Source organism: Vidua chalybeata, chromosome 24 (genome assembly GCF_026979565.1).
Source record: "Vidua chalybeata isolate OUT-0048 chromosome 24, bVidCha1 merged haplotype, whole genome shotgun sequence".
Lineage (NCBI taxonomy): Eukaryota > Metazoa > Chordata > Aves > Passeriformes > Viduidae > Vidua > Vidua chalybeata.
In genome coordinates, this window is record NC_071553.1 from 4,424,982 (window position 1) to 4,437,657 (window position 12,676).

The following is a 12,676-nucleotide window of genomic DNA, read 5'->3' on the forward strand; positions in this document are numbered from 1 at the left end:
TTCCCAAATCCGTGGGCGCCATCCTAAATCTAGGAATGCCCTCCCAAATCCAGGGATGTCCTCCCAAATCCGTGGATGCCATCCCAAATCCATGGATGCCATCCCAAATCCATGGATACTGTCCCAGATCAAGGGATCCCTTCCCAAACCCATGGATACCATCCCAAACCCAGGGGTGCTGGAGATCCCACCCAGTTCCAGGAGAGCTCCCAGTCCCTATTCCTGGAACTCCACGGGTCTGGGGTGAGGGGATGGAAGGTTCCAGCCGCCCTGTGTGGGGATTTCCTGTTTTACCCTCTTTGGGAGGACACGGGGACAGTCCAGCTGTGCCCAGAGGTCACACCTGGATGTGCCACACCCCCCCTGGAGCTGCACAGCTGGAGCTGGGCCAGGGGACAGATCACAGCTGAGGTCTGGAAGCGTCACCTCCCTGGAGCAATGCAGCTCCTGGTCCCTGGCCGGGACACCCTGACCGGGATCTCAGGATCTCCCTGAGGCTCTGTCTCGGGGTCCAGGTGTGGAGGTGACCCCAGGATTGTAAAACTCCTCGTTCTCCCAGCCCCGCAGCCAAAGAAGAAATCTGAATGCGCAGGGTCGCATTCTCAAGGTTGTTCATTTTCCCTTCTCTAGAACATTCTCTCTCTGCCCTGCTGAGCTCTGTCCAGCAGCTCGGCCATGGCATTCTGTCTGCCCTCAGGGCAGTGTTCACATTTTATACCCAAAACTCCGCCGTGGTTACAACAACGTGCCAATGTCTGTCATTGATGTTGGGCAGTGTGTCTGTGCCTGAAACCAACAGAAAAGTGTCACCAGCACAGCGAGACATGGAGGGCAAGGAGAAGGAAAAGGAGGTCAAGACATGCCCAAATCCCTCTGTCTTGTCCCCCTGAACCCCATTCTAAAAAAGCCCCAAAATTCCACTTTTCCACCCTGTGTTAATTCAACCACCACACTACTCAAACCCTTGTGGTTTGTAATTCCTCACACAGAGCTGGCAGCTTTTTCCACGGGCTAAAATCGAAGCCACAGGTGTTCTTGACACCGTGCCAGGGTCTGCGAGCCCCCTGCCAGGGTCCTGAGACAGGCAGGGCAGCCAGAGGGGTGTCCTGGGCTCCGACAGCTCTGGAGGGAATGGAGGGAGAAACGGGGCGCAGGGAAATCCCATCAATCCCATCTCTGCAAATCCAATCAAAGCTGCTGGGCTGGGGCTGCGTGAGGGCTCCTGGCTGCTCTCACTGCCAAGAACAAGGCTTTGAATGCGTTTTAAAATCTTTATTTTATTTTCTTTTTATTTTTATGCGTTTGCCCTGGGGTGGAACACCTCCACTTCTGCCACATTTTCCGTGGAGCAGCAGGGTCTGAGCGCTGTGGGACGGGGTCTGGGAGCACTTTGCTGCGTTTGCAGCCCCGGGGGCTCAGGAGAAGCGGCCGGTGGGCAGGCGGGGCAGGCAGGAGAAGGCGTTGGGGAAGAGGCTGAGGTTGATGGGGTTCCCGTCCAGGCGGATGTCCTCGAGCGCCCGGCGGATCTGGCCCTGCTCCTGGCTGTCACAGAACGTGTCCTCGTGCATCGTCTGGATGTTGTTGTTCTGCGGGGACGCAAAGGGACGGACCCGAGTCACGGGGAGCGGGAGAGGAGGAGGAGGAGCAGGAGCAGGAGCAGGACCAGGACCAGGAGCAGGACCAGGAAAAGGACCAGGAATAGGACCAGGAGCAGGACCAGGAGCAGGAGCAGGACCAGGAAAAGGACCGGGACCAGGACCAGGGCCAGGACCAGGACCGGGAGCAGGACTGGGATCAGGACCGGGACTGGGACCAGGACCAGGACCGGGACCGGGACCAGGAAAATGACCAGGAATAGGACCAGGACCAGGAGCAGGAGCAGGACCAGGAAAAGGACCAGGAATAGGACCAGGTCCAAGGCCAGAACCAGGAAAAGGACCCGGACCAGGACAAGGAGCAGAAAAAGGACCAGGACTAGGAAAAGGACCCGGACCAGGGCTAGAGCCAGGATCAGGAGGACCAGAGCCAGGAAAAGGACCAGGACCAGGAAAAGGACAATGAAGAGGATGAGAAGGAGGAGGAGGAGGAGGAGGAGGAAGAAATGGGATCTGCTAAACTCAGGTAAACCTCATCCCACCTGGAGGTGCAGGGAAAGGGACAAATCTGAGTCAAAGGGATGAGGAGGAGGACCAGGACCAGGCCTAGGCCCAGGATAAGGAGGGCCAGGACCAGGAAGAAGAGGATGAGGAGGAGGATGAGGAGGAGGGGGATGAGGGCTCTGCTAGGCTCAGGTACAGGCAAACCCCATCCCACCTGGAGGTGCAGGGAGCGCAGGCTCTCGGGAAGGGGCACAGGGATGAAATCCAGCTGGTTATCAGAGAGATGGAGGAACTGCAGCTGCTTCAGGTCCTGCGGGGAGAGGGCAGAGGGGAACCCCTAAAGATGAACCCCTAAACATGAACTCCCAAGAGATGAACCAATGAACCCTCTAGAGATGAACCCCTAAGGATGAACCCCCGAGAGATGAACCCTTAAAGATGACCCCATAGAGATGAACCCCAATAGAGATAAGACCCCCGATAGAGATAAAACCCCAACAGAGATAAAACCCCAACAGAGATTAAACCCTAATAGAGATTAAACCCCAACAGAGATAAGACCCCAATAGAGATGAACCCCAATAGAGATAAAACCCCAACAGAGATGAAGCCCCAATAAAAATGAACTCCAATAGAAATGAAACCCCAATAGAGATAAAACCCCATTAGAGAAGACCCCCCTGGAGCTGACCCCCCTGGAGCTGACCCCGCTGGAGCTGATCTCCCTGGAACTGACCCCCCTGGAACTGCCCCCCCTGGAGCTGATCTCCCTGGAACTGACCCCCCTGGAACTGACCCCCCTGGAGCTGATCTCCCTGGAGCTGACCCCCCTGGAGCTGATCCCCCTGGAACTGATCTCCCTGGAGCTGATCCCCCTGGAACTGATCCCCCTGGAACTGACCCCCTGGAGCTGATCCCCCTGGAACTGCCCCCCCTGGAGCTGATCTCCCTGGAACTGCCCCCCCTGGATCTGCCCCCCCTGGATCTGATCTCCCTGGAACTGATCTCTCTGGAGCTGATCTCCCTGGAACTGATCTCTCTGGAGCTGATCTCCCTGGAACTGATCTCTCTGGAACTGATCTCCCTGGATCTGCCCCCCCTGGAGCTGATCTCCATGGAGCTGACCCCCTGGATCTGCCCCCCCTGGAACTGACCCCCCTGGAGCTGCCCCCCCTGGAGCTGACCCCCCTGGAGCTGACCCCCCTGGAGCTGCCCCCCCTGGATCTGCCCCCCCTGGAGCTGCCCCCCCTGGAGCTGGCCCCCTTGTCGCCCCCCTCGGCACCCGCCGTGCCCCGGGGCGGGCAGGCCCCGGCGCGGCTGTCCCGGCACACACGCGGAAGGCCTCGGGGCGCAGCCCGGCGCTGGCGATGCGGTTGAGGCGGGCGTCCAGGCGCACGATGCCGCGGGGCAGCTCGGGCAGCGCCGTCAGGCGGTTCTCGGGCAGCAGCAGCTCCTGCAGGCTGGGCAGGCGCCGGAACGCGTCCGCGTCCGCCCACGAGATGGAATTGCTGCTCAGGTCGATGCGCTTCAGCTTCTCTGAGGGCAGGAGGAGAAGAGGGACAAAGCCAGGGAGGTTTATTCCCCTCATTCCCCATCCAAATCCTGGTTTTTTCCCTTGTGCCAGTGATGATTTTTATGCATTTTTTCATGTATTCGTGGCTATTTTACAGCTCCTTAGCTAGCTCTGGTGCTTTTGCCACCCTTTCTCTCAGATTCTAGAACAATCGACTGCCCTTCTGAACACATTCCTGAAATACTGGTTTGGTGTTATTCCATCTTCTACAACAAGAAGTGGGGCAGAGTGGGGCTGGTGCAGGGGTGGAACAACTGAACCTCCTATGGGACGCACCTGTTAAATATCCCAATTCATTAACCCTATAAAACCATCAAAACCCAGGTATACCTGTTAAATATCCCAATTCATTAACCCTATAAAACCATCAAAACCCAGATATACCTGTTAAATATCCCAATTAATTAACCCTATAAAATCATCAAAACACAGGTATACCTGTTAAATATCCCAATTCATTAACCCTATAAAACCATCAAAACCCAGGTATACCTGTTAAATATCCCAATTCATTAACCCTATAAAACCATCAAAACCCAGGTATACCTGTTAAATATCCCAATTCATTAACCCTATAAAACCATCAAAACCCAGATATACCTGTTAAATATCCCAATTAATTAACCCTACAAAACCATCAAAACACAGGTATACCTGTAAAATATCCCAATTAACTAACCCTACAAAATCATCAAACTCCAAATACACCTGTTAAATATCCCAATTAATTAACCCTATAAAACCATCAAACCCCAAATATACCTGTTAAATATCCCAATTCATTAACCCTACAAAACCATCAAACCCCAAATACACCTGTTAAATATCCCAATTAATGAACCTTACAAAACTGCAGAAATCAAATTCCGGGCGCGCCCGTCACCACCGGGATAAAACTCTGCTTTTTTGACTTTTTAACTTATTCTTCCGATAAACTCTTTAACTTCACTATTCTGAGGCCGCTGCGGGGGGGGGGGGGGTTTTCTCCTGGGGTCCCCGAGGGGTGACCCCGACGCACCGAGGCCGCTGAAGTCGCCGGCGCGGATGGCCCCGATGCGGTTGAAGCGGGCGTACAGGTACGCGGTGTCCGGGGGCAGCGCCGGGATCTGCTCCAGCTCGGCGTCGTCGCAGTACACGGAGGTGCCGAGGCACAGGCACAGCAGGCAGCTGGGCAGCCCTGGGGGTGCATGGAAACAAGCCCTGACCCCATTAAAATACCCCACAACAGCGGGAGGAGCCCACGCGGCTGTGGGGATGTGGGGTCTGTGACACACGGAGATGTCACGGCCTCCTGACCCCATAAAATACCCCAGAACAACACAGGGACATGCTCACACTGTGGGGACACAGAATGCATGATACCAGCGCTGTCACAGCCCCTTGACCCCATAAAATACCCCAGAAGAACACAGGGACCTGCTCACACTGTAGGGACACAGAATCCATGATACCAGAGCTGTCACAGCTCCCTGACCCCATAAAATACCCCAGAACAGCGGGAGGATGTGCCCACTCCGTGGGGACACAGAATGCATGATAGCAGAGCTGTCACAGCCCCTTGACCCCATAAAATACCCCAGAACAGCAGCGGGATGTGCCCACTCTGTGGGGACACAAAGTCCATGACATTAAAGCTGTCACAGCTGCCTGACCCCGTAAAATACCCCAGAACAGTGAGAGGATGTGCCCACCCTGCCCTGGGGACACGGATCTGTGACACCCAGCACTGTCACAGCCCCTTGACCCCATAAAATACCCCAGAACAACACAGGGACATGCTCACACTGTGGGGACACAGAATGCATGATACCAGCGCTGTCACAGCCCCTTGACCCCATAAAATACCCCAGAAGAACACAGGGACCTGCTCACACTGTGGGGACACAGAATGCATGATACCAGAGCTGTCACAGCTCCCTGACCCCATAAAATACCCCAGAACAGCGGAATCTACCCACCCTGCCATGGGGACATGGATCTGTGACACCCAGAGCTGTCACAGCCCCTTGACCCCATAAAATACCCCACAACAGTGAGAGGATGTGCCCACCCTGCCATGGGGACACGGAGCTGCTGACACTCAGAGCTGTCACAGTCCCTTGACCCCATAAAATACTCCAGAACAGCAGGAGGATGTGCCCACACTGTGGGGACACAGAATCCATGATACCAGCGCTGTCACAGCTCCCTGACCCCACAAAATACCCCACAACAGTGAGAGGATGTGCCCACCCTGCCCTGGGGACATGGATCTGTGACACCCAGAGCTGTCACAGCTCCCTGACCCCATAAAATACCCCAGAACAGCGGGAGGATGTGCCCACACTGTGGGGACACAAAGTCCATGACATTAAAGCTGTCACAGCTGCCTGACCCCACAAAATACCCCACAACAGCAGAATCTGCCCACCCTGCCCTGGGGACACGGATCTGTGACACCCAGAGCTGCCACAGCCCCGCATCATCCAGGGAAGGGCCAGAAACTCCCAGCAAAAAAAAACCAAAAAACCCCAAACTGTTAATAAATGCAGTGCCCAGGATCAAATCCCTCCTGCAGGAGGAGGGGAGATTAAAGCCCCCCAAATTCAGCTTTTTACACCCAAAGCTCTCCTGGCCCCCTTAATTTTCCCACTGGAGGAAGCAGAACTCAAGAAAATTCTTTTGGATCAAGAAAAAATCTGTCCCAGCTGCCCCCAAAGCCCCAGCACGAGCCCACCCCACACCTGATCCCCCACCCCTTCCGGGGGGGGTTCAAAGCAGCTCAGCACCAATTTCCTTTCTCCTCCCACTTAATTTTTCCCAGCCTGGAGTGACAGAAAAGGAATAAAGATATTTATCCTCGCTGCAGGATTTTAATTGTCACTAATCTAATTGCCACTGTCGCAAAGCCTCTGCTCATTAAAGCCTCGCTGCTTTGCTGGAGTTCATTTTTTTCCCCAGTAATTTCTCTCTCTGCCGCCCTCCTGCCTCGCTGTGCGAGCAGACTCAACCCCAAAACCCTGCAAAGAGCTGCTGGCAGCACCAAAATTCCCCCTTTTTCCCCCCCAAAACTCCACCGGTGTGATGTGGGGATGCATCCCAAGGGAACACAACTCACCCTGCCCGGGGATGGGCGCTGGGGACATGGGGCCAGCACCGCTCGGGGGCTGCGGTTTTGGGGTTCCAGCCGTGGTTTCACCCAGCTCTGGGAGGGGTTTGGGGTCCTTGGGGCGAGGAGCCAAGGTGCCAACCTCGATCTGCAAACATGGCTGGGTGTGAGGGTGGGCGACTCGTCCCCTCCGGGGTGGGTGGCACCAGTCAGGGTCACAGGCACCGGGTTGGGATCATTAATTCCTTCTTGGAAAGCTCTCCAAGCTCTCCAAGGAACCCCCCCTGGCCCAGAGGGATGAAGGAATCCTCACATCCAGGAGCTGGCAGAGCTTTGGCTCGGGTAAAACCTTCCCCAGCGCCGGGAGAGCTGCCAGGGCTGCTGCTGCCAGGAGCTGCCGTGCCACATCCGTCCCTGGCACCAAATCCCTGTCCCGGGATGCAGCCAGGGGCTCTCCTGTGTCCCCCTCACCTTCGGGACAAGGTCCCCGTAGTCGTAGAGCTCCTCGTAGTTGCTCAGGTCCAGGATGTCCCCGTAGTTATCCAAGGTCACCTCGTAGTTGTCCAAATCCAGGTTTCCATAGAGGGTCAGCTCAGACTTGGGCTTCTCCGCCTTCCTCCTCTCCTTGGCTGGGACAGCCCAAAGTGTCCCCAGGCACAGGCTGGCCACGCCCAGCCAGCCCAGGGGACACATCCTGCACCCGGCCGGGGTCACCGCGCCCGGGGATGGGACCTGGAATGGTCACCAGGGGACCTGGAATGGTCACCAAGGGCTGGAATGGTCACCAGGGGACCTGGAATGGTCACCAAGGGCTGGATGGGCCACCAAGGGATCTGGAATGGTCACCAAGGGCTGGATGGATCACCAAGAGACCTGGAATGGTCACCAAGGGCTGGATGGGCCACCAAGGGACCTGGAATGGTCACCAAGGGCTGGATGGATCACCAAGAGACCTGGAATGGTCACCAAGGGCTGGAATGGTCACCAGGGGACCTGGAATGGTCACCAAGGGCTGGAATGGTCACCAGGGGACCTGGAATGGTCACCAAGGGCTGGATGGGTCACCAAGGGACCTGGAATGGTCACCAGGGGACCTGGAATGGTCACCAAGGGCTGGATGGGCCACCAAGGGACCTGGAATGGTCACCAAGGGATCTGGAATGGTCACCAAGGGCTGGATGGGTCACCAAGGGATCTGGAATGGTCACCAAGGCTGGATGGGTCATCAGGGGACCTGGAATGGTCACCACGGGCTGGATGGGTCACCAAGGGACCTGGAATGGTCACCAAGGGACCTGGAATGGTGACCAGGGGACCTGGAATGGTCACCAGGGGACCTGGAATGGTCACCAAGGGCTGGATGGGTCACCAAGAGACCTGGAATGGTCACCAAGGCTGGATGGGCCACCAGGGGACCTGGAATGGTCACCAAGGGCTGGATGCGGGGCCGGGATGTGGCTGAGGCAGCCCCGGGGTGGGGGGGACAAGCAGCCCAGCCCCAGGAGGGGACAGGCAGCCCCCAAACGCTGGGGAGGACAGGCAGCCCCCGGCCCCAGGGGAGGACAGGCAGCCCCCGGCCCTGGGGAGGAAAGGCAGCCCCCAGCCCCAGGGGGGGACAGGCAGCCCCCAGCCCCAGGGGGGGACAGGCAGCCCCCGGCCCTGGGGACACTCGGTGACCCTTTTCAGCGCATTTCACGCTCGGCTGTGCGGGAGAGGCCCCGCGGGGCTGCCAGGGCTGCCCGGCTTTCCCAGCCCCGGGAAGCACGGAGAGGTCGGGAGGGGATGAGGGACTGGGAGGTGTTGAGGGACTCGGGAGGTGATGAGGGGGTCACGGCGCTCGTGGCGATGGGTGGAACCGGCCACTGGCCCAACAAGCCCAGCAGCTTGAGGAGAACCAGCCCCAGGGGCCCTGGACCTGCTGCTCTCCCCTTCTGCTCCCACATCCAGGTGTAAATCCCGGTCTAAATCTGCTTTTCCAACATCCTGGCAGGCCAGAGGCCACAAGATCTGTGTGACAGCACGGGGACCCCCCCACCCCAGTCCTGGCAGCTCCACATCCAAACCCTCCAGGGCCCATTCCCACAGAATTCCCTCCCTCCAGCTCCCCTCCCGTGGGACACCCACGGCAGAGCAGGGGGAGGGTCCCAGCCCCCTCCAGCCTCTCCCAAATCCCAAATCCCAAGTCCCAAATCCTAAATCCCAAATCCCAAATTCCAAATCCACCACCCAGCCCAGAGTTTTTTCACTCCGTCCTGAGGATGCTGCCCCCAAATTCCTGCTCTTTCCCCCCAAATCCGCCCTTTCCCAGTGCGCTGAGCCCCCTGCACCCCCCCCCGCCCAAACCCTCCCATCCCCCAGCTGTCCCAGCCCGGGGGGGGGCTCTGGAGGAGCCAAACGAAACCAGGACAGACGTACCCCCTGTCCTTCCTCTTCCTCCTCCTCCTCCTCCTCCTCCTCGGCGTGGAGAGCCCCGCTGGGCTGCAGGGGCTGGGGAAGGGCTGCCCGGCTTTTAAGGCACGGAGAGGAGGAGGAGGAGGAGGAGGAGGAGGAGGAGGAGGAGGAGGAGGAGGGGGCTGCTCGAGGGTCTGGCCGAGGGGACAGGCGGGATGCGGCCAATCAAACCGGCGGTCCCCTGCCGGGTCCTTACATTGTCCCCAGGGCCAGGCGGCCCCGGAGGTGGCTCTGCTCCAGCAGCCCGAGCTGGGGCCGACAGGGGCGGGATTGGAGGGGAACGAGCCGTGACAGCTCCCCGGTGTCCCCACGGGCGGTGGGGACACGGCGCTGGGCGGGGGGGACAGAGCCAGCGCCACCCCAGGTGGTGCCACCAGGGAGGGGGGGGGACAGTGAGCAGCGCAGGGTTTGGGGGGGCTGCACAGACCCCCCCGGACACTGAGCTCATCCAGCCCAGTTCCCCTCCCGGGACCCCGAACCTTCACTCTCTGGGGTGGTTTTGGGGTTTTTTGGGGGGACAAGGAGCCAATGTGGGTGCAGGGGGGGTTCAGCACCCCCGATCTTCACTCTCTGGGGTGGTTTTGGGGTTTTTTGGGGAGGGGGAGCCGGTGTGGGTGCAGGGGGGGCTCAGCACCCCCGATCTTCACTCTCTGGGGTGGTTTTGGGGTTTTTTGGGGAGGGGGAACCGGTGTGGGTGCAGGGGGGGCTCAGCACCCCCGATCTTCACTCTCTGGGGTGGTTTTGGGTTTTTTTGGGGGGACAAGGAGCCAATGTGGGTGCAGGGGGGGCTCAGCACCCCCGATCTTCACTCTCTGGGGTGGTTTTGGGTTTTTTTGGAGAGGGGGAGCCGGTGTGGGTGCAGGGGGGGCTCAGCACTGTTCCCCTCATTGGGGCAGGGTGGGAACACCCCCTCCACGCCCCCCTGTGTCCCCGGGGACAGAGCTCCGCTCGTGGGGCCACGACCCTCCTGGGGGAGGTCACCGCGGGGCTGGCACACCCCAGGAGGGGCAGGGCGAGCAGGGCAGCCCCTCCTGGGCAGCCTCGTGCCCACCCACCCACGGCCGCGAAAATGTTCCTGCCGCCAGCGGCGCATCGCCCCCCACGCACCCACCCACCCTCCCGGCGCACCCATCTGCTCGGGGTGAGGGGCGGCCGGGGACACCCCCGCAGCCCCCCAGCCCCCCGTGGGCACCGGCGGCACCCGCAGCCCCCAGCCCCCGCCCGTGCGCCCCCCTCGCTCAGCACGCAGCGCCGCTAATCTTCATTAAGCCGCTCATTAGGCGGCTCGGTGGCCACCGTGACGGAGCCGATGTGGCAGCTGGGGGGGCGGGGGGCGACAGCGCGGCCGGGGGGGCTGCGGGGATGAGAAAGGTGGGGCTGGCCCAGGGTCCCCTGGGCAGTGGGGTCCCCAGGAGTGAAGGATCCCAAAAGTTGAAGGGGTCCCCAGGGATGAAAGGGTCCCAAAGAGCAGTGGGGTCCCCAGGAGTGAAGGGTCCCAAAGGGTGAAGGGGTCCCCAGGGTTGAAGGGTCCCAAAGAGCAGTGGGGTTCCCCGGAGTGAAGGATCCCAAAAGTTGAAGGGGTCCCCAGGGATGAAAGGGTCCCAAAGGGCAGTGGGGTTCCCTGGGCAGTGGGGTCCCCAGGAGTGAAGGGTCCCAAAGGACAGTGGGGTTCCCTGGGGTGAAGGGTCCCAAAGGGCAGTGGGGTTCCCTGGGGTGAAGGGTCCCAAAGGGCAGTGGGGTCCCCCGGGCAGTGGGGTCCCCAGGGGTGAAGAAGTCCCCACAGATGAAGGGGTCTCCGGGAGTGAAGGGTCCCCAGGACAGTGGGGTCCCCCCGGCAGCTGGGTCCCCGTAGATGGAGGATCCCAAAGGGCAATGGGGTCCCCCGAGGGTGAAGGGTACCCCGACGGTGAAAGGTTCCCAGAGCAATGGGGTCTTTGGGGGTGAAGGGTCCCAGAGAGGTAAAAGGCTCCCAAAGGTGAAGGGTCCCCAGGGCAGTGAAGGGTTCCCAGGGGTGAAGGGTCCCCAGGGCAATGGGGTCTTTGGGGTCTTTGCTTTTCTGTCCTGGCCCCGGGAATGATGCCCTATCCTTGTCCCCACAAGCCTCCCCTTGTCCCCCTCAGCATTCCCTGCACGGACGGTGTCACCTGGAAGGTCCCTGTGCTCCTGCCACCATCCCAAATGTCCCTCAGTGCCCGGCATCCCCCAAAGGGTCGGTGCCAACCCCTCAGAGCGGGAGGTCCCTGCTCAGCACCCCCAGAAGGGGTTGGGGGGTCGCCAGCTGCACGGGGGATTGGCTGCAGCCAGAATTCCCCCTGATCCCAATCCCTGATCCCCCTGGGGAGGGGACCCAGCCCCTGGGAGCAGCAGCTGAGGAGCCCCCACCCCTCTAACCCCACTAATGGGGGGGTCCCAGCCTTGCCCGTGACCCCACAGGAGCAGCTTCCCACGCTCCCAGCCCCAATCCCAACCCCACGGGGGCACCGAGGCTTTGCAGGGAGCAGCTTTGGGGTGCTCAGCTCCCATGGGAGATGGATCCGATTCCCCCGGGGAGGGAAAACCCGGCTGGGAGTGGGGGGGTTCACCCTGGGGATTGCGGGGAGGGGCTGGGGGGGGGGGGGGTGCCTGCTCTGCACACCACAAACGCACCCGCTCAGCCCCCCCGGGAGCGGCCCCCCGCCCCATCCCACATCCTCACACCTTCCCCCGCAGCCGCCCTCCCTCTGCGCTCGGGATTCGCGCGGGGGAGCGGCAGCAGGAGCGGCTCTGGGGACGCGGAGGGGACGCGCAGGAGGAGGAGGAGGAGGAGGAGGAGGAGGAGGAGGAGCCGCTGCCGCCACCCACCCACCCCGCTCGTGTGGGAACACGCGCAGCCCCAGCCCCGCCGCGGATCCCACTGCTGCCGGCGTGGGAGAGGGGCTTGGAGAGGGGCTGTGAGCCCATGGATGTGGCCCCTAATCCCAGATTTTACAGGGAAGGATGCAGGATGCTGGGATGGGGCTGTGGCCCCATGGATGTGACCCCAGATTTTACAGGGAATTTTGCAGGATGCTGGGATGGGGATGTGGCCCCATGTATGTGTCCCTGAATCCTCAGATCTCAGAGGAAAGGATGCAGGATTTTGGGATGGGGCTGTGGCCCCATGGATGTGGCCCCGAATCCTCAGATTTTACAGGGAATGATGCAGGATGCTGGAATGGGGCTGTGAGCCCATAAATGTGGCCCCAAATCTCAGATTTTACAGGGAAGGATGCAGGATGCTGGGATGGGGCTGTGGCCCCATGGATGTGTCCCCAAATCCCAGATTTTACAGGGAAGGATTCAGGATTTTGGGATGGGGCTGTGGCCCCATGGATGTTTCCCTGAATCCTCAGATTTTAAAGGGAAAGATTCAGGATTTTGGGATGGGGCTGTAACCCCATAGATATGGATGGAGGATTTTACAGGGAATCTTGCAGGATGCTGGAA

General features: G+C 59.8%; 1 protein-coding gene across 1 annotated transcript; it reads right to left on the bottom strand.

Annotated features, from left to right (window-relative positions):
* Positions 1-1,264: 1,264 nt before the first annotated feature.
* Positions 1,265-7,889, bottom strand: OPTC (opticin). The gene is made up of 6 exons (XM_053963811.1): positions 7,232-7,889; positions 6,770-6,908; positions 4,691-4,849; positions 3,433-3,635; positions 2,314-2,409; positions 1,265-1,586 (listed from the first exon to the last, which is right to left on the bottom strand). Exons 1-6 carry the CDS (start codon positions 7,451-7,453, stop codon positions 1,416-1,418), a joined length of 990 nt encoding a protein of 329 aa, XP_053819786.1. The 5' UTR covers positions 7,454-7,889; the 3' UTR covers positions 1,265-1,415.
* Positions 7,890-12,676: the final 4,787 nt, after the last annotated feature.